A 22,067-nucleotide genomic window follows, 5' to 3' on the forward strand; every position below is an offset into this window, starting at 1 on the left:
AAATGATGACAAAAAAATAAGAGACATGGAAAATAGAGATCTAACGTTTGTATAATAAGAGTTAGAAAAAGGATGGAGAAATAATAATCCCTCTCTTTACATATATGTATATGTATGTGTATATGCACATTTCACTATTTTTTCTGTGAATGTACACTTTGTGTCTTTGTATGTGCATGCATTTTTATTTATTTTTTAAGTAGGCTCCAAGCCCACTGTGGAGCCCAACATGGAGCTTGAACTCATGACCCTGAGATCAAGACCTGAGCTGAGGTCAAGAGTTGGATGCTCAACTGACTGAGCCACCCAGGCACCCCTGTGCATGCATTTATAAAAATAAAAGCATAGTGCTCAACTTAGTATAATAGTATAGTAATTTCATTCTTTTAAATGAGTAATATTCATTATTATAGATGATCATAAATTTATTTAACTAGTCTTTTGTTGAGGCACATTCAGATTATATTCAATCTGTCACCAGTGTAGACAACTCTAGAATAAACATCCTGCTACCTGTGTGTGTGTGTGTGTGTGTGTGTGTGTAACAGCTTTACTGAGATGTAAATCACATTTGATTCAATTGACCTGTTTAAAGTATATATTTCATTGGTTTTTAGTATACTCACAGAATTGTGCAACCATTAGCACAATTAATCTTAGAATATTTTTATCAACCCCAAAAGAAATCCCATACATTTTAGCAGTCAGCCTTCCTATTTCCCCCATCCATTCTCCCCACTTCCCCATCCTAGGCAACCACTAAACTATTTTCTGTCTCTATATATTTGCCTATTCTAGACTTCTTATATAAAGAATCATATAATATGTGGGCTTTTGTGACTGGCTTCTTTCATTTAGCATAATGTTTGCAAGGCTTATGCATGTTTATATCAGTATTTCATTCCTTTTAAAAAAGCTTTATTGAGATGTAATTCATATACCATACAATTTGCCCATTTTAAGTATGCAATTCAGTAGTGTTTAGTGTATTTACAGATATGTGCAACTATAGTCAATTTTAGAATATTTTCATCACCTCAGAAAAAAATTCTGTACCCTTTAGCTATTTCCCTGCATCCCCCATTCCCAGCCATGCACAATCTTCTTTGGATATCTATAGATTTGCCTATTCTGGACATTTCATATGAATGGAATTATGTAATATGTGATCTTTTGTGACGGGCTTCTTTCACTTAGCATATTTTCAACACTCATCCATGTTTTAGCGTGTATCAGCACTTCATTCCTTTTTATGGCCAAATAATTTTCCATTGTATGGATATATATACATCACATTTTGTTTATCTGTTCTTTGATGGACATATTCTTTTTTTAAATATTTATTTATTTGACAGAGAGAGACACAGCGAGAGAGGGAACACAAGCAGGGGGGAGTGGGAGAGGGAGAAGCAGACTGGCTGCTGAGCAGGGAGCCCAGTGCGGGCTCCATTCCAGGACGCTGGAATCATGACCTGAGCCGAAGGCAGATGCTTAACGACTGAGCCACCCAGGCGCCCCCTGATGGACATATTCTTTACTTGTAATCTGTGTCTTTATAGTTAGCGTGGGTTTCTTGTAGACAGCATGTAGTTTGGTCTTTTTTTATCCTTTGTGACAGTTGCTAGTTTTTAATTGATATGATCACTTCTTCATTTATGTTTAATGTAAGTATTGGTATGTTTGGGTTTAAGTCTACCATATTGCTACTTTTTTCCTATTTGTACCATTTGTTCTTTGTTCCTTTTTTTCTACTCTCCTTTCTTCATTTATATTATTTTAAAAATTCTAACTCACCTTAGATTATTGGCTAAATATTCCTGTTTTTTTAAGTGGTGGTGTTAGGGTTTATACTATACATCTTTAACTGAACATGGTCTATATTCAACTAGTATTATTCCACTCATGTGTATTATAAGATGCTTGGTGGCTCAGTTGGTTAAGTGACTGCCTTCGGCTCAGGTCATGATCCTGGAGTCCCGGGATCGAGTCCCGCGTCGGGCTCCCTGCTCGGCAGGGAGTCTGCTTCTCCCTCTGACCCTCCCCCCCCATGTACTTTCTCTCTCTCTCTTCTCTCTCTCTCTTAAATAAATAAAATCTTTAAAAAAAAAAGATGCTTGAAATAGCATGCTTACATTTCCATTTGTTCTTTGTGCTGTTGTTGCCATGTATTATTTTACTGCTACATTGTTATAAACTGCTCAGTAATATTATTTTTCCTTTAAACAATCATTTTTCTGAAATATTTTTAGTAAGATATTTACATACAGTGATAATCACACATTTTAAATATACGGTTTGAGTTATGATAATTTTATACCATTGCATAACTCTCATGACAATTAAGATAGGTTCATTCACCCTAAAATGTTTCCTTGTGTCCTTTTGTAGACAGTCCCAGTCCCCATCTTCCCGCCCAGGCAGTCATTGATGTGTTTTCTGTCACTAGTTTTCTTTTTCTATAATTTCACACGAGTGGAATTATATATTATATAATCTTTTGTGTTTGACTTCTTTTACTTAATGTGTAATGTATTTGAGATCCATCAATGTTGTTTTATTAATATTTGCTCCTTTTTATTGCGGACTGAATATTCCATAGTATGAATGTACTACAACTTGTTTATTCACCAGTTGATGGGTATTTGGATTGCTTCTAGATCTTGGCCACTATGAATAATGTTGCTGTGAACATTGGCTTGTACTTCTTTGTGTGAAATTTACATTTTCATTTCTCTTGGGTAAATACCTAGGAGTGGAATCACTGGACAGTTATACCTTAAAGAAATTATGAACCTGTCTCATAGTGTATCTACTTCCACTTGCCACCACTCAAACAACAGAACACCAAAAGGAGAAAAAGTCCCTTCTTTCTCTTGCAGTCTTGTATTGTCTTCCCAGCACTTGCTAATAACAGACACTAACATCATTGCTAGTTGTAGAATAGCAGTCCATTGAGCCTAGTTTCAGTTTTACAATGTAGGGCAAAGAAGGTTGGGTTGGGAGTTGAGGAGCAATAAATTAATAACTAGTACACCCTGTAGGCCAAGTATACAACTGTTACCCTGGGATACTCCTTTACTGTCATCTCATAATGCTCTTTTTATCCTTCCTAGTTTGATTTCCTGTTTCCTGGAGTCCATGTCATCCTCTTTTTTCTACATTTTAGGAAGTGTTCTCATATTTACTTTTTATTTTTTTTTTAAAGATTTTATTTATTTATTTGACAGAGAGAGACACAGCGAGAGAGGGAACACAAGCAGGGGAGTGTGAGAGGGAGAAGCAGACTCCCCGCTAAGCAGGGAGCCTGATGCGGGGCTTGATCCCAGGACCCTGGGATCATGACCTAAGCCAAAGGCAGATGCTTAACGACTGAGCCACCCAGGCACCTCATATTTACTTTTTAAACAAATATGTTTTTCACTTCTGCTTTCATATTTGTAGTTACCAAAGCCTCTTTTTTACTCCATTTAAATCTTACTCTTATTTCATGGACTTAAGACATCATTGGCATTCTTCTCTTAAATATATCAATGATATATTTTTTTAAATTTTTACCTGTTTATTTGAAGGAGAGAGTGTGAGCAGAGGGAAAGGGAAAGAGAGGCAGAGAAGCAGTCTCCCCACTGAGCCCAGAGCCCAATGATGCAGGGCTCGATCCCAAGATCCTGAGATCATGACCTGAATCAAAACCAAGAGAAGGCCACTTAACCAACTGAGCCACCCAGATGCCCCTCAGTGATAACTTTCATTAAAATTTTTTTTCTTCTGGGGCATCTGGGTGGCTCATTCGATTGAACATCCAGTTCTTGATTTGGGCTAGGTCATGATCTTTGGATCCTGGGATCAAGCCCCACATTAGGCTCCATGCTGAGCGGGGAGACTTCTTGTCTCCCTCTCCCTCTGCCCCTCCCCTTGCTCATGTGCACACTCTGTCTCTCACTCTTTCTCTCCCTTCCTCTCTCAAATAAATCTTTAAAAAATTTTTTTTCTTCCTACTCCATCTTTTTCCTCTGAGTTTGCTTGCCTGTTTGCTTGCTTGCTTGCTTTCTGTCTCTCTCCATCCCTCCCTCCCTCCCTCCCTCCCTTCATTCCTTGGTCTCTAGCTTTCTTCATATTTCTGTGGTCTTTGGTTGCTACTCATATTTAAGAGTCACATACTGAAAGTCTTTCTGAAAATTTGTTGATTATGGATTCTCATAGGATCAGTTAGATGAGTCGTTTTTGGGGAGAACCTCCAATGTCTAATCTCCTGCCTAGAGATTGTCAACCAGTTTTCTGGAATCAAAATGGGAGAAGAAAGCTTGTGGGTCTAAGTATTCAGTATGTGAATATTTGCTTAGATTTGTTTCTTGAATAGTGTTCTGCCTTCAGCCTTGTTTGGTGTCCTCCAGTGTAGAAACTGTTTTATCCCTTCCAGAGATTGAACTTTCAACTTTGGGGAAGGAGAGGACCTTCTGGTGTCAGTCAACTGCCTGTTAAGTGTGCATAAATAGACGGGTTGAGATCTAATAATGCAACTACTTTTTTTTTTTTTAAGTAGGCTCCATACTCATCCTGGAGCCCAATGCTGGGTCTGAACTCACAACCCTGAGATCAAGACCTGAACTGAGATCAAGCGTTGGATACTCAACTGACTGAGCTACCCAGGCACCCCTGTAATCCAACTATTTCTTAAACAGAGTTTCATCCAGTTTTCCTATTTTTAAGCCCCATCTTCATCCCATCTTCTAGAGGTTCCAGCACCTCCAATTCCTAAGTCTTTTGAGAGTTTGGGCACCCCATCCTAGGTAGTTTCTTAGCTTTTCCCATTATCAGCTTTGGATTCAGCTTTATCAAGACTGCTAAGTAGGTTATCATTCACCTACCTGCTTTCCAATTTCCAAACTTGGGTTGCCTTTATTTCTTCTTTCATTTCTCCTTCTCCTTGTGGGTTTATGCCTTTTTGAAAACTGTTCTTCAGTTGGTTTACTCCATTGGGCTCAGGACCAAAAATTAATAGAGGTGTTAAATTCAACATCTTTACCGGAAGACCTCATTATTTGTTTGTTTGCTTATTTACTTATCTCTCTTTATTTAAAAAAATTTTTTAGTGGTGCCTGGGTGGCTCAGTCTGTTAAGCATGTGCCTTTGACCCAGGTCATGATCCCAGGGTCCTGGAATCAAACCCTGCATCGGGCTCCCTGCTCAGTGGAGAACTGGCTTCTCCCTCTCCTTCTGCCTCTCCCCCCCACTCTTGTGTGCCCCTGCCCCTCCACCCCCTCTTGTGTGCATACCTGTGCCCGCTCTCTCTCTCTCTCTAATTCTTGCTCTATCTCAAATAAGTAAAGAAAGAAAATCTTTAAAAATTTTTATTATTTTAAAGAGAAAGTGTTGGGGGGAGGGGCAGAAAGAGAGGGGGAGAGAATCCCAAACAGATTCCCTGCTGAGAGTGGGGCCTACCCAGGGCTCAATCTCAGGACCCTGAGATAACCACCAGAGCTGAAATCAAGAGTTGGATGCCCAACCAACTGAGCCACCCAGGCGCCTCTAAAAAAAAATTTTTTTTTTAAATAGGCTCCATGCCCAATGTGGGGCTTAAACTCACGACCCTGGGATCAAGAGTTGCATGTTCTACCAACTGAGCCTGCCAGGCACCCGCTTTATTCTTTATTTACAGTTGCAGAATAGTCTATTGGTAGATATGGTAGCTCTCTTTCTTATGAACATTTAGGTTATTTCCAACTTTTAGCTATTACAAACAGTGTTGCAGTTAATAACATTAACATTTTGTACTCACCTGAGTACTTGCACATAAAAGTAAGATATGCTTACCTTTACACAAGTATACCTATAGGATTTTATTTATTTATTTATTTGAGAGAGAGAATGAGAGATAGAGAGCACGAGAGGGAAGAGGGTCAGAGGGAGAAGCAGACCCCCTGCCGAGCAGGGAGCCCGATGCGGGACTCAATCCGGGGACTCCAGGATCATGACCTGAGCCAAAGGCAGTCGCTTAACCAACTGAGCCACCCAGGCGCCCTACCTATAGGATTTTTTTAAAGATATGCCCAGGTTTTATTATGAAAGATACTGTCAAATTGTTTCTCCATAGAGGTTGTACAATTTGTACTCCCACCTGTAATGTATGAGAGTGTTTCCCTGTACCCTTTTGATCTTTGCCAGTGTCGTAGATGAATGCTGTCTCAGTGTGGTTTTACTGTGCATTTCTCTTATTGCAAATGGGATGGGGCATTTTTTCATATGTTTAAGAGCTATTTATATTTCCTTTCCTGTTAACTGTTCATCTCCTTTTCCTGTTTTTCTACACTATTGTTAATCTTGTTTATATTTCATTGTAGTAGCTTTTTATAAATGTTAATAGAAAAAAATCATACCCTAAGATATGACTTCTACATATTCTTTCTGTATGGGTTGATTATCATTTGACTTCTGACCTTCTTTTCTTCTGAGTTCCTCCCCCACCTACCCACACTGTTCTGGTCTGTAGCAGAACTTTGAAAAAGTATTTTTGGTTTTTTTCTTTTATGATTTATTGATTCTTTGTGATATTTGGAAAGGTCTTCTTCCTCTTAACAGTATTAAAATACTATGTTTTCTTTTAAAACATAACATTGCATTTTTTACATGACAATATTTAGCTCATTTTGACTTTATTTTTGTGTAAATTCTGAGATAGGGATCCAATTTATTTTTTCCCCAGATGACTACCCAGTTGTCCCCAGATTATCTATTAAATATATTCCCTTTTCTTCTAATGTAAACTGTCCCTTTTATTATGTATATTCTTTGGCTAATCATGAATTTTTCTTAACACTATTTAAAGGGAATGTAAATTGGATTATAAAGCAAATGGATTATCTTGAGATTATTTACTTGCCATTTTTATATTATAGGAAAAAACACAAAGAGAAAAAGATAAGGATAATGTTTCATCTATGAACATAAATATTCAAAATACATTGAAACACCTCCATGCAGATAGTATTGGCAGAGGTCCTACGGCAGAAGATAAAGATAAAAGGCAGTCGATAAAACTTCAGAGTTATCAGTCTCATGGAGTTCTGTCTTCAGCATGTACAAATGATCACCAGATGAAAACCCTGTTAAAGAGTGCAAATCCAGTTAATGCTTGTTATAGGGAGAGTGGGCAAAGTAAGACTTTATGTAAAGCCAATTCAAGCTCTAATCAAAACTTACATGAAGGAACAACTTTTGAAAAAAAGAATTCTGTTTCTCAATCAAGGTATAGTTTAATAATTGTTTCTAACTTTTATGTATTTATTCAAGTATTTTTTGTGCAGTACTATGTGCCACACTGTTAAGCCCTGGGATATAGAAATGATAAAACATGGTCTTTTTTTTTTTTTAAAGGTTTTATTTATTTGAGAGAGAGAGAGAATGAGAGAAAGCACGAGAGGGAAGAGGGTCAGAGGGAGAAGCAGACTCCCTGCTGAGCAGGGAGCCCGATGTGGGACTTGATCTTGGGACTCCAGGATCATGACCTGAGCCGAAGGCAGTCGCTTCACCAACTGAGCCACCCAGGCGCCCCGATAAAACATGGTCTTGGGAGGAGCCTAAATGGAAATGTTGAGAAGGGAGTTTGGTTGGGGAGGTATAGGCCAGTTCATCTAGGGCCTTGCATGTCATACTCAGGACTTTTGGTTTTCCCTCATAGGGCACGGGAGCCATTGAGGATTTTAAATTGAGTGACATCAGATTTGAATTTTAGAAAGGATACTCAGAAAAGTTAACCTGAAACCCTATACCTGAAGTAACAATGCGTACATTGATAATCCATTAGCAATGTAGCAAAAACCAGTTTCTAAATTTAATTTGATAAAAGGGAGGAGTGTGTGATGAAAATCTGGCTTAGGCTTGCCTTTTCACTTGTTCCTTGCACCTCACCTCCAGTTGATGTCCTTTCCCCCTCAGGGAGCTTGTGGGGCCAGACCTGGGATTGTAGTGTATCTTAAACCCTTACTTGTGTTCTCTCCTCTGATGGTTACTGTGCCGGGAGGGAAACTGAAGAGTATGCTGCTATATTCTGGGAAGGTTGCAGGGTGAACAGGATATTAAGGAGATGGATTACATCATCATCACCCCTTTTTTCCTTTGCAAAACCATTCTTGATGTCAATTTTAACTTGATTTCTCAGGGATATGGAATTGGAAAGCATTGAGATGTGTTCTTGGGCCAGCCTTCTTGCTCTCTGATTCTGTTCTCTCCTTTTTTTTTTTTTCCCGCCTCATTCTTTCCAGTTTTCCTTTTTCTTTTTTTAAGTTTATTTATTTATTTCAGTAATCTCTATACCCAGTGTGGGGCTCGAACCCATGACCCTGAGATCAAGAGTCTCATGCTCTACCAACCAAGCCAGCCAGGTGTCCCATGTTTTCCTCTTTTATAACTTTTCCCCCATGTTTCTGCTGGCATCAGTATTATTGCCCTTTGGAGTCTTGTGGGTTTTTTTTTTTTTTTTAAGATTTTATTTACTTTTTTGAGAGAAAGAGAGTGAGCATGATCAGGGTGAAGGGCAGAGGGAGAAGCAGACTCCCCACCAAGCAGGGAGTTGGACGTGGGGTTCGATCCCTGAACTCTGGGATCATGATCTGAGCCCAAGGCAAACGCTCAACCGACTAAGCCACCCAGGCGCCCCCGGAGTCTTATTTAACTCCATTTTTGGAAAGGAGGCTATAACCATTACAAACACTACTTGGGCAGAATTTGATAGACTTTGGTAGACCCTGGTTCCATCTCCTTCTGCCTGCCAAACACCCAGAATTGCACCACTGCCTACAGAAACATTTGTCCACACACCAAACACTATGTTTACTTTTAAATATCTGGTGTCTATTTTCTTTTAGTGACCATGTTTTTAAACATCCAATTCCCGTCGTCAAAAATAGAAAGCAGCAGTTACCAGTAACAGGTATGATTAAAAATATTTCTTCTTTGACTTTTTTAAGAAAACATATTTAGGTGGATAATATAGCTAAAAATGTACATTGGTAAATTTGCCTTCTAACATATGAGCCACACCTTTGACTCTCTTTCTGGTGTAAGTGCCTCAGTCACCTTTTACTGATAACCAGAACCTTTCTGTTTATCTGCCAGGGTGACTGGATATGTAGTACTGTGCTAAAGTTTATGAAAATCTTGAGAATTAATATATCATGTAAATGTCAGGTCATTTTCATCAATCAGAAGAATCTTACGTGTTGCAGTTTTTTTTTTTCCAGATCCATTTACATTATGTTCAGATATAATAAATAAAGAAGTCATCAGTTTTCTAGCAACTGACAATCATTCCAAAATGTTAAAGTATAGATGCTCAGGTAAATATTCTTTAATTACACTTGTTTAGCAATTAAAACTTTGTATGAAATTAGTTAACTAGGATTTGTAGTAGTTCTGCCTGTGTGATTTAAACTTCATTTCCTTTGGAAAAATAACAATCTGGAATATCTTAAAACACTCAAATCAGTACCTATCTGCATTAGCCTGTGCTTCCAATATTTATTTATATGAATCAGCACATCTAATACTTTATTACTTTATTATTCTATTTTTGTCACAATACCATCTACAAGTTTAACTTTTCTGAGTAAGGTAAACATTTTTCATATTTTCAGAGAGCCAATAGGTATGTATTCTGGATAATGCTCTAAACATAAGACATTAAGTATTAAACAATATCTATTTTTATGTCTATATTTAATGTGTAAATGTTTCTAGTGTTCCACGCCCCATTATTTTATTTTTTCTGCAGGTCTCCTGTAAATGTGCCACAATGCTTAACCCACAATGCTTAACCCAGCCCCTTCTCCTCCATACCCTGATATTTCCTCTTTTAGTGTCACACTCTGCTCTATGGACAAAATTGAGGCTATTCTATGGTAGGCTTGAAATAACACTATTCTTTAGTCTTGGATATAGAGTTTGTCTCTATTACTCTAAAATTAGCTACATCTAACTATCATCTGAATCCTATCTCTTTTTTCCTCCCCACTTTAATACTTGTGAAATCTTTCTTTTCATTACCTTTCTATTCATTAACCCCTTTTGGCCCACCTTAAACTATGTTCATTTCTCTTCATCTAAAAAAGAAAAATCTAAGGGCTCCTGGCTGGCTCATTTGGAGGAGCATGCGGCTCTTGATCTCAGGGTTGTGTGTTTGAGCCCCACGTTGTGTTTAGAGATTACTTAAGTAAATAAAAATGTAAAAAAGAGAGAGAGGGAAAAAGTATTAAATACTTGATGTAACTTGCTATCTCTTCAAGTATCCATCCACTCTTTCTTTCATCATTTATTACCAGACAGCCTGCTCTTTCTCCTTTCTCTTTCATTGTATGAACTCCCTTCTTAACTCCCTGCACTCTGGCTTCTTTTATTGCCATTCTACTAAACCTAAATGTTAAAGATTTCCTGAAGTCTCTTTTTTTCCTGCCCAAACCGAAGACTTTTTAAAAAATTCTTATCCTCTCTAGTATCTCTGTGCTGTTGACTGCCATTCCTTGAAATCTTCTCCTCTCAGTAGTTTAAAGACAAACTTCCCAGATCGTCCACCCAGGCTCCCTGGAGGTGTGCAGTGAACTCACAAGGGCACTACACAATACTTTAAATTTTAAGTGAAACACAAAATAGTCAACATCTTTTGGATACCACAGGCACTACTAGCTCAAAGTCATTTACAGTTTCAGCATTAGATTGCGCTACATTCCTTGTGATGATGTCGTCTTTGTGGAGCTGGGCTTTCAGTGGTTGTGATAAAACAGCATCTTCCTCCCTGTTAAATTGCCTTCCCTGTAGCCACTCCATTTCTGTTAGCGTTGTTATTATTCTTCTGGCCTTCCAGATTTCAATTATCTATAACCATTTTTTCCTCTTTACATCTCCTATTTCTAGTCTGTCAAATTTGGCTCTTTCTTTCATTCCCACATAGGCCCTTTTTGCTTCATGCTCAGTTACACCAACTTTCTAGCAGTCCTGCAGTTTGAAGTCTCACCAACCCCCAACTATAATGTTCATGTTGCTGTTAACTTCTCTAACATGTGCTTTTTATCATGTCATCAAGCTAAAAGAACCCTCAGTGCTTCTCTGTAACTCATTGACTCAAACTCTGCCTGGCTTTTTGTGGAATTTTGTTCTGCTTCCACTTGTTAAATTTTATTGCATATTTGTTCTCTTTAAGTCTGCCAGAAAGTTGCCATGCTTATTCCAAACTTTGTCATTCAATCAACTATTAGATTACTTAAGAATTATCCTAAGCTTTTCCCTTACCCCAGCAGCTCATCATTCACCAGTTTTTACCTCAGAAATCTCTACCTTCTCCCTGTAAATGTCCTGTTTCGGAATCCTCTCATTTATATTCTGGATTATTGAAGTAACCCCTCAACTGATCCGCTTACCTTCACCTAAGCTTTCTAAGAGACAAATGAAAATCATTTCCTTGCTTAATAAATATCCTTTAGTTCCTGCCCACTGACTTGAAGATAGTTAGATATACTTAGTATGGCAAGACATTCTTATCTGGCCCCCTGCAAGCTTCACTAGCTTCAACTTTCCTCCCACATTTCTCTCTAGCCACACCAAAGTACCTATAATTCTCTGACCATGCTGTGCTTTTTCACTTTTTTAGGCTTTTGCACATGTTCATTGTACTTGAAATGTCCTTATCTTAGCCAGCTTTCTTCCTGGCTAACTTACAGTCTTTTAGGAGTGGGCCACTAATAACATTAGGTGACTGGCAGATGGGGAATTTTATAATGGATGGAAGTGGCTAACGTCACCTGAACCTACTGATCAATCTTAACATTAAAAAAAGAGAGACTTTCGGGGTGCCTGGGTGGCTCAGATGGTTAAGCGTCTGCCTTCGGCTCAGGTCATGATCCCAGGCTCCTGGGATCGAGCCCTGCATCGGGCTCCGTGCTCCGCGGGGAGCCTGCTTCTCCCTCTCCCTCTACTGCTCCCCCTGCTTGTGCTCTCTTGCTCTCTATCAAATAAATAAATAAAATCTTAAAAAAAAGAGAGAGAGAGAGACTTTCTGTACCTCTTAAAATGATGCAGAAAGAAGTTTTCAATCCTGCCTGTGAGGAATTCTACTAAAAACAATTGAATCTGAGGGCCTGGGTGGCTCAGTTGGTTGAGCATCCAACTCTTGATTTCTGCTTGGGTCACGATTTCAGGGTCATGGGATCAAGCCCCATGTCAGGCTTGGCAGGGAGTCTGCTTGGAGATTCTCCCCCTGGCCCCTCCCCCTCCTCCCTCTCTTTCTTTCTCTCTCTCTCTAAAATAAAATAAAATAAAATAAGGGTGCCTGAGTGGCTCAGTCGGTTAAGCGTCTGCCTTCGGTTAAGCATCTGCCTTTGGTTCAGGTCATGATCTCAGGGTCTTGGGATCAAGCCCCGCATCCGCATCCAGCTCCCTGCGCATCGAGCCCCACATCTGGCTCCCTGCTCAGCAGGAGTCAGGAGTCTGCTTGTCCCTCTCCCTCTGCCCCTCCCCCCACTCGTACTCCTTCACTCACTTGCTCTCTCTCTCAAATAAAATCTTTAAAAATAAGATAGATCTTTAAAAAAATTGAATCTGAATCTTATCAATCATCCAGATCTAATTACTAGTTTATTGGACACACAGGAACATTTTAAAGCATCTAACTAGGATAAAGTCAACAAAACCTAGCCTTTGAGTAGCTCCATAGTAGAAATGACCCAGTGTTTACATCAAGTAAATGACAAGGAGGAAGAGAGGAGATTTGATAGATTAAAAGAAACTCAAGAGACATTTCAACTGAATGTAATGATGGAACTTCTTTGGATCATGGTTTAAACAAACTAACTGTGAAAAGAAAGTTTTGAAATGATGGGGAAATTTGAACACTGACTGGATATTAGATTATATCAGGCATAATTTTTTTAGGCTTGATAATGGTCTTGTGTGTTTGAAAAAGAAGCCCTTTTCTGTTAGGGTTGCATATGAAGTATTTACAGATGAAATGATACTTTAATGCCAATTCCAGCCTCCATAATCCAGTGTATACATGGGGGGCAGAGCAGAGTAAGTGGGTTGAAGGCAAAATATGACTGAGCATGACTTAATAATTATTGAAGGTGAATGATGGATATGTGAAACTTCATTATACTTTTCCCCTTACTCTTGTGTGTTTAAAATTTTCCATAATAAAACATTGGGGGGAAAAAGACAACCGGGCATAAGGGTCACTTGTTTTGGATATCTTTCCTAATAGTGACTCCTGCTCAGAACCAAGCTAAGTGGTCCTTTTATATATCACCCTAACTGTTCACCTCTTTGTAACACTTATTTCACTGTATTGTATCCCTTGTCTTTAATCTCTCCTATGACTGAGCTTCTTGACATATTTATAATTAAGTTCCTGATTTCACTTCAGTTACCATCATAAAGATATTTGCTTTCATAGATTTTTGTTATTAGATATTTTGTAACATCTATACATCACTTTAATTTGTTTTCTTTTAGGTTGCATAGCAGTAGGAAAATCTCTGAATAGCCGAAATTTTAGCAAGCTCTTGCACTCTTGCCCATACCAATGTGATCGTCATAAAGTCATTGTGGAAGCTGAAGACAGATATAAAAGTGAACTAAGGAAATCACTTATCTGTAACAAAAGTAATAATTCTACAGCTTTGAAACTGTAATTATGACTATGCCTTCTGAACTGTGATCTAGAACATTAAATATATTAAAAAGCTAGAGGACAAAATGTTGAAAAGAAAATGTCTCTGAGCAACCAGTGTTTTAAGATGTACCCAGGGAACAGATTTAGTCTCTGGTGGTTTAAAAATTCTTCCTAATCCATCTAAGAATTCCCATTGGGGGTGGGGTAGGAAATACCATGTTAATGGAACTGATGTGCTCTTACTCAGATTGATACTCTAAGTATCCTAAATGTTTTCTGTATTTTTCAGAAATTCTGCTGACCCCACGTAGAAGACGACAACTCAGTGGTGAATCTTCTACCTCTGGAGAAATAAGTGAATATATTTAATTTTTAAATAAACCTAAATTGCATATTGTTCTGAGAAAAAGAGGACAGCTGAAGGATTGTTCTCAGTCTCATCATTAATGGTTCTTAAATGATAATCCTTGGCTTTGATGAAGGCCATAGTTCCTAAGAAAAGAGGCTTCTCACTTTCCTTCCTCATGTTGCTTTCTCACCCATTGCTTGCCAGCTGGGGAAGAAGCAGGAGGAAACTAACATTTATTAAGCACTTCCTGTATGGTAGGTGTTCTACAGACATTTCCTTTAATTCTTATAATAACATTATAAGGTAGGTTTTATTTTACTCCCACTTTAAGGTACAATGAGTTGGCAAATGGCAGAGCTTACATTCAAATGCAAGCCTGTCTTTCTTCAGAAGCCCCTGTTCTATCCTCTGGATCACATTTCTATTTTAAGAACAAAAGTATTCTCCTATGTAAAAGTGCCTCAGAGAGATTTTGCAGAAGGTTTTGGTTCATAACTACAGCACTTCACACCATCAGAATTGAAGAGACAAATAGAACCCTGCTTAAAAATCAAAATACTTCTTAAATGATGAATTAATTTATGAGAATTTTTATTTTAACTACGGGTTAACATTTCAGGTTTATAACCATTCCAAATTTATTACAGAGACTTAAAGAACGTTATCACTGTATTCTCTTCATATGGAATTAATGCCTGGAGAGTAAGAATAAGCAGTTGAATAACCTTACTTGTCAAAATAACCTGGAATTTAGTAGTATCTATAGAGTTATTCTTTTATTTATTGCAAAGGTATTTAGACTTGATACATATGGAAACGTTTTGCCATATACTTTTTTTTAAATTTTTTTATTGTTATGTGAATCACCATACATTATATCATTAGTTTTTGATGTAGTGCTCCATGATTCATTGTTTGCGAATAACACCCAGTGCTCCGTGCAGTACGTGCCCTCTTTAATACCCATCACCAGGCTAATCCATCCCCCCACCCTCCTCCCCTCTAGAACCCTCAGTTTGTTTTTCAGAGTCCATTGTCTCTCATGGTTCGTCTCCCCCTCTGATTTCCCCCCCTTCATTCTTCCCCTCCTGCTATCTTCTTCTTCTTTTTTTTTTCTTAACATATATTGCATTATTTGTTTCAGAGGTACAGATCTGTGATTCAACAGTCTTGCGCAATTCACAGCGCTCACCATAGCACATACCCTCCCCAATGTCTATCACCCAGCCACCCCATCCCTCCCACCCCCCGCCACTCCAGCAACCCTCAGTTTGTTTCCTGAGATTAAGAATTCCTCATATCAGTGAGGTCATATGATACATGTCTTTCTCTGATTGACTTATTTCATTCAGCATAACACCCTACAGTTCCATCCACATTGTTGCAAATGGCAAGATCTTATTTCTTTTGATGGCTGCATTATATTCCATTGTATGTATGTATGTGTGTATATATATATATATATATATATATATATATGTGTGTGTATATATATACGACATCTTCTTTATCCATTCATCTGTCGATGGACATCTTGGCTCTTTCCACAGTGTGGCTATTGTGGACATTTCTGCTATAAACATCGGGGTGCACGTACCCCTTCGGATCCCTACATTTGTATCTTTGGGGTAAATACCCAGTAGTGCAATTGCTGGATTGTATGGTAGCTCTATTTTCAACTGCCATATACTTTTAATTGGCCATGTTCACTTCCAAAGCCTTAAAAGAAGTTTCAAATTTACTTTTTTAAGATTTTGGGGGGGAGGGCACCTGGGTGGCTCAGTTGGTTAACCATCTGCCTTCAGCTCGGGTCATGATCTCAGGTCTGGGATCAAGCCCACATTGGGCTCCCTGCTCAGCAGGAAGCCTGCTTCTCCCTCTCCCTGCTTCTCCCCCTGCTTGTGCGCTCTCTCTCTCTCTCTCTGACAAATAAATAAAATCTTAAAAAATATATATATATATATATTTTTTTTTAAGTAGTCTCTACATCCAACGTGGGGCTTGAACTCAAAACCCTGAGATCAAGAGTCCCATGCTCTGCTGACTGAGCCAGCCAGGTGCCCCTTGAATTTACTTTTTATATCTGGGTCTTTTTCTAAGTTAAAAGTTCTGCATGCAAATTAAAATTACATACAGTACTCCTATAGGGCAGCCCACTTTTTTGAAATATTTCCTGTAGAAACTGTTAGAAAATGGTAACTTTTCCATAGAAACATGTTGCACTTGGAAAACTTGCTTTTGACAAGGAGTTGGCATCAAGTTAATAATGGATTTTTTTCAACAACATGACTTAAAAGCAAATATATAACAACTAAAAATATTCTATAATCATTTTACATAGTAAACTCATTTGCACAGCCTCATGAAATGTACATAATTATGGTTATACATTGATACTACAGAGGGATCCTAAATACTATTTTTTTAAAAGGTTTATTTTGAGAGAGTGAGAATGAGAGAGAGAGAGTACATGAGAGGGGGGAGGGTTAGAGGGAGAAGCAGGCTCCTCGCTGAGCAGGAAGCCCGATGTAGTACTCGATCCCAGGACTCCAGGATCATGACCTGATCTGAAGGCAGTCGCCCAACCAACTGAGCCACCCAGGAGCCCCAGATCCTAAATACTATTAAGTGATGTCCAGCTCATAAATACATACACCTTTTTTGTAGGTTAGAATTCCTTTAGCTAAAAGCAAATAGTTAATAATTTGGCCTGCTTTTTTTTTTAGAATTTATAAAGACATCTTGAGGGGGTATGGAGTAAATTGGTCTTACACAAGCAGGCTTTCACAAGCAGGCTAGGAATTTTGGATATGTTGCCATTTCCCCCCCCCCTTGATTTCCCTTTCTTTTTGAGAGGCATTTATGACCATTTGTTTGGCTATAGGTTACATTCAAATTTGAAACCATTCTTTTGAGAAGAGACCATTGCAGCATCTCAGCATTTAAAGAGCCTTGGCTGTCGTTCAGAATGGACTGGTATCTTGAGAGGGTTTGAAAAATAAGGGTCTCTAGAATTGAGCCTTCTTGCCTCCTTTCCCCTACTCTTTCCTAATACCCGATCAATATTGAGAAGAGCACTAAAGAAGTCACAGAAGGGAGCCCTGTGGGGTAGAGCTGCTTCTTCCTTCTAGGCTCCCCGTATTCGGCTGCAGAAACCTTTGAGGAATTGGGCACAGATGTAGGAGTCAGTGAGATGTCAGCTTCATTAGAAAAGTGGGAATTGGCTGTGAACAACTTACAGATGCCCATATCCTGAACGTTATAATAACCTGTCCCGTCCTGATTATGAGTTCAAATCATTTAGCAAGTGAAGTTGAAATCATGTATTTCTTGGATAACAATAGTTTTCCAGTAGACCCAAAAGGAAAGAGTAACTTCATTGATAAGTTTTTTTGTTTTTAAAGATTTTATTTATTTATTTGAGAAAAAGAGCACAAGCAGGGGGAGCGGCAAAGGGAGAGGGAGATGTGGGGCTCTATCCCAGGACTCTGGGATCATGACCTGAGCCAAAGGCAGACGCTTAACCGGCTGAGCCAGCCAAGCGCCCCCATTGATAAGTTTTCAAACACTTTTTACCGATAGGTTTTTTCTTTCAACAAGTATTTATTGATCCTCTCCTATGTGTCAGGTACTGTTTTAGGCATTGGGATATGATAGTGACCAAAACAGACAAGAATTCTTATCTTCATGGATCTTGCGTTCTAAGTAATACCATTAAGTAATAATCACACATTATTTTTATTGATTTCTCAGCCTTCAGATAGGATTTTTATTTCTGTTTTGAAAGATCTGAACTATGGCTCCTGTCCTAGGAGAGGTAGACAAATGGCTAACAGTCTTGACCTGCAAGGGCAAGATTTTCTAAGGTTGTCCCAGCACACCTATTTCAAGTCCTCCTAAAGTAAAGAGTAGCCTTAAGTGGAAATACAAAAAAAGTCCTCCATATCAGCATCTATCTACAATGATACCATGAATTAGCAATGAATGAAAAAGCTTAAAAGAAAACTATTTCCTAGTAATCATCACTAGAAGACATTTATGTTATTAACCCCAACTGTTTATTCTTTCTGTTGTAGAAAGTATCCCTAAAAGCCAGATAGTTGAAAACTTCCTTCCCCCCTTGTGCAGCCTATTTTTTTAGTTTTAATCAAACTGAACACCCATATAGGTAGTGAATGTGCTTTTTAAAATGAATTCCAAAAAAGACCCTTATTCTTTAAAAATATTTATCAGGCCTGTTAAGTAAAGTAACAAGTGTTGATATTCTTTTTTATTCTATGAAGTAATGGAGCCCTTTGGGAAGACTGTGTCTGTGAGATAGGTAAGCTCTTTGTTAATTGTCCTCACAGGAATGTTGAGAGAATTAACAGTCAAATGTTTATAAATTCTTGTGTTTCTTGATTGAAAGGTGTTGCAAGTATTATTACAATAGGATTAAGTTACAGTTATTGAAGAATTCAGAGTGATAAGGCCTAGCTTCATAGGAGGCACTCAGTTTTTAAAATTGACATGGATTTCTCCATGATGAGTAGCGCAGGCATGAAGCTTTCTCACTATATAGTTCATATCCTTAGAATAAGTTAAGCACTTATTTGGGTCTCAAGAAGATCCCTTTTTTCAGCAAGTACTAATATAGTCTACAATTCTTCTTAATTACAGAAAAAAGAAGAATTCGTAAAAACTTTACCGAAGAAGAAGTAAATTACCTTTTCAATGGAGTTAAGAAAATGGGAAATCACTGGAATTTAATTTTGTGGTCTTTCCCCTTTCAGCAAGGACGGAAGGCTGTGGACCTTGCTCACAAATACCACAAGCTGACCAAACGTCCCAAGTGTGCAGCTCCTTGATCGGAATACTTGTCAGCTTTTAGTTTGAACTCTTAAAATACAATGCCTTGAGAAAACACAATTTAAAATACTCTTCTGAACTCTCATGAAGCAGGGAATCTAAAAACAGGAATACTGTTCTAATTACATACTTTTTGTGACACTTTGTCTCATCGAATTATTAATTTATAAAACAATACATTTTTAATGTGTGATTAGTAAGACAAAATTCCTTTATAAGGTCAAACATTCATTTAGGAATATGCTTTTATTTTTCCTTAAGCTTACCTGTGTTCCTTAAGAGGAACACAGGTCAGAGAAAAAAAATGATCAGCCTTTAAACATTATTTGACATTATATTGTAATGGATACCATGTGAGACATTTGGATTTTAGTATATTCTTACCCAGTGAAAGTTCTTCCCCGGAACTTAGAATAGTTTCCCAAGCTGTTCAAGTGAAGTTCCCACACATTAAATCAATGTTTGACATTTTGTTAACTAAAATGTTCCTCTTCTAAAGGCTGATTATGTAGTTCCTTTGAATACTCCCAAATTCTATGGTCAGGTTCACTTCTTTTTTGGTGTATGTTTATTTGTTTTGCTTTTCAAAAACTGAGAACATTTTTTTGTTCATTTTTAAGTTAGTTTTCTTCTAGTGGAAAACCAAACTATTTGATCTCAATTTTCTATTTTTCTTATTTTTATATTTCTATCATGATCCCCAAAGGATGCTGTTGCAGCCTTTATTATACTTAAAATGCTATTGCTGTGGCAAGGTGATTAAGTATCAGGGCCTGAAACCTCACATGTACTTATATAGCCACTGGCTCACTGCTTCATGTCATTGTAGATTTCTTCAGTCCCAGAAGTTATTTCCCTGTAAGTTTGTATTCTTTGACCTTTTCACATCATGACTCTCTCTACTTTGATAAACTCAAGAGTTTTTATTAAATTTTTAATTTTCTGATCCATAGTGAAAATTCCAGAGAGCCAATATGCAGAAAATTTTCTATTTACCAAAATTTCCTTTAAAGGAAAGAATAATTTACAATTGGGAAAATTCCTTAAAGCATTTAAAATGTGAATGAATCTAGTCCATTATCTGTCAGTATTTCCTAAGCACTATGGAGATTATTTAAGTAGTCTGGTTGGTTATTTCGATTTGTACTTCTCAAGATTTATGCAAGTTATTTTGGGTCAAAAGGGAAAACATTTTGTCTGTTGTTTAAGGCTTACCAGTTTAGATAATCAGAAGTTATTTCTTAATATTGTTCAAATACAACATAAACATATTTTTCCACTTCACTTGGGTCTCAGGTAATAGTTCTTTTATTTTTTTTTATTTTTAAAAAGATTTTATTTATTTGACAGAGAGAGACAGTGAGAGAGGGAACACAAGCAGGAGGAGTGGGAGAAGGAGAAGCAGACTCTCCACTGAGCAGGGAGCCCGACACGGGGCTCGATCCCAGGACCCTGGGATCATGACCTGAGCCGAAGGCAGACGCTTAACAACTGAGCCACCCGGGTGCCACAATAGTTCTTTTACTGATTGGAAATTATGTATGTAACAGAAAAATCAAACACTGCTTTAGGGAAGCATCCCCAGAAATATGACATACTGTAGCTTAGACACTGATTTGTGTCAGTTGTTGAGGCTATATTTAAATTAACTAATATTGGGGCACCTGAGTGGCTCAGTTGGTTGAGTGTCTGACTCTTGGTTTCAGCTCAGGTCATGATCTCAGGGTTTGTGAGATCGAGCCCCTCATTGGCTCCGTGCTGGGCATGGAGCCTGCTTAAGTTTCTCTCTCTACTTCTGCCTCTCCCCCCCAAATAATAATAATAAAAAGAAAAGAAAATAACCAATACTCTATTGCCTTCTGAAATACTGAAATTTTGTCCTAACCCTTGACTAACTTGGTTAACATGAGCTGCTCTTTTTCCTTCAAATGGAAATATTTGGTAATAAAATAAATGACATATCAAAAAGAAAGACGAAGAATGATGACAGAGAACTGTATGGCTTTAGGAATTCAGACCTGGCCAAATCAACTGGGAATAAAAAATGATTTTAATAATGACAGACCTTTGGAGTTGGAACTGACCTCAGTTATAGTTTGCTGCCAGAGGCATGAACTGCTGTACCTGGCCATTGGTGGCTCTCCTTAATTTTACAAAAATCCTCGGAAACATGGAGTTTACTACTTAGGGTAATAATTGATGGTCATTTCTTTCTTACATTAAAATGAAATGTGCTTTCCTCAAGCACCTTTTGTAGAACCACAAAAGTTGAATTCCTTTTCCACATGCCAGCTTTGAGAAAGGCAAAGATAGATATCCATCACTTTCCCCTTTTCCCTTTACATGCTTTATCCTTCATGCTGATAAGCCCCAGTTACTTCCGCAGAACAGTGTCATGTCTCCTATGAACTTAGTCACTGACCACTGGACACTTCTTTCTTTTTTTAAGATTTTATTTATTTATTTGACAGAGAGAGGGAACACAAGCAGGGGGAGTGGGAGAGGGAGAAGCAGGCTTCCTGCGGAGCAGGGAGCCCAATGCGGGGCTCGATCCCAGGACCCTGGGATCATGACCTGAGCCCAAGGCACACGGTTAACGACTGAGCCACCCAGGCGCCCCATCTTGCTAGATTTAATCTGCACCCAGTTTGTCATCCAGTATATTAGGCATCCCTTCCTGCTTCAGGTCATCCACAGCGTGAGTGTGCTGCTGCTTTCTCATCCAAGTCACTGATGGCAACTTGAGTTGGCTGGGCCAGGATGAGAGGTTGGGCAGGCTCCTAGCAGCCTCTGGTTGTCCCTGCTCATTGGCCCCCTCTGGGCCTGGTCTTTAACTTGCCTCAATGCTATCATTCAGCTTACATTTTTCACTTTCTTGTCTATGATGTGAATTGTCAGATGCCCTGTTGAAAATTGCATTTGCTGTGTCTGCAACATCCTCCTGCCTGGTATTCCTGCAAAAAAGAAAAAGACTGTAAATCTAGTCCTATCTTTTCCTTTTCCAACTGGTCACATTAGAGAATTTTACCTAGGGCTGATAAGTTCACTGGTCTGTAGTTTTAAACTCCATCTTCTGTCCTGTGAAAATTCAGATTTATGACTTGTAGCACTTTCAGACTTCCAAGGGTGTAACTCCTAATGGGTTTTCACTTTCATTGTCTTATTTGAACCTTACATTCAGGTTGGCAGATGCTATGCCCATTTGTTGGATCCTGT

General features: G+C 38.3%; 1 protein-coding gene across 14 annotated transcripts in view; it reads left to right on the plus strand.

The window, feature by feature from the left end:
- Nucleotides 1-19,658, plus strand: part of TERB1 (telomere repeat binding bouquet formation protein 1) — a 46,073-nt gene extending 26,415 nt beyond the window's left edge. For 9 of the 14 annotated variants that reach the window (XM_027619257.1, XM_027619261.1, XM_027619256.1 and 6 more), the window contains 6 exons: nucleotides 6,894-7,243; nucleotides 8,862-8,926; nucleotides 9,222-9,332; nucleotides 13,495-13,644; nucleotides 13,944-14,009; nucleotides 18,663-19,658. In XM_027619257.1, coding sequence (XP_027475058.1) covers nucleotides 6,894-7,243; nucleotides 8,862-8,926; nucleotides 9,222-9,332; nucleotides 13,495-13,644; nucleotides 13,944-14,009; nucleotides 18,663-18,850 — 930 coding nt within the window. In that variant the 3' untranslated portion in view covers nucleotides 18,851-19,658. Of the gene's footprint in view, nucleotides 1-6,893; nucleotides 7,244-8,861; nucleotides 8,927-9,221; nucleotides 9,333-13,494; nucleotides 13,645-13,943; nucleotides 14,010-15,730; nucleotides 15,733-18,286; nucleotides 18,325-18,662 lie in introns of all 14 variants that reach the window. The other 5 variants (XM_027619265.2, XM_027619266.1, XM_027619263.1 and 2 more) reach the window with 5 other exon arrangements.
- Nucleotides 19,659-22,067: the final 2,409 nt, after the last annotated feature.

The sequence above is a fragment of the Zalophus californianus genome, chromosome 17 (assembly GCF_009762305.2).
Source record: "Zalophus californianus isolate mZalCal1 chromosome 17, mZalCal1.pri.v2, whole genome shotgun sequence".
NCBI lineage: Eukaryota > Metazoa > Chordata > Mammalia > Carnivora > Otariidae > Zalophus > Zalophus californianus.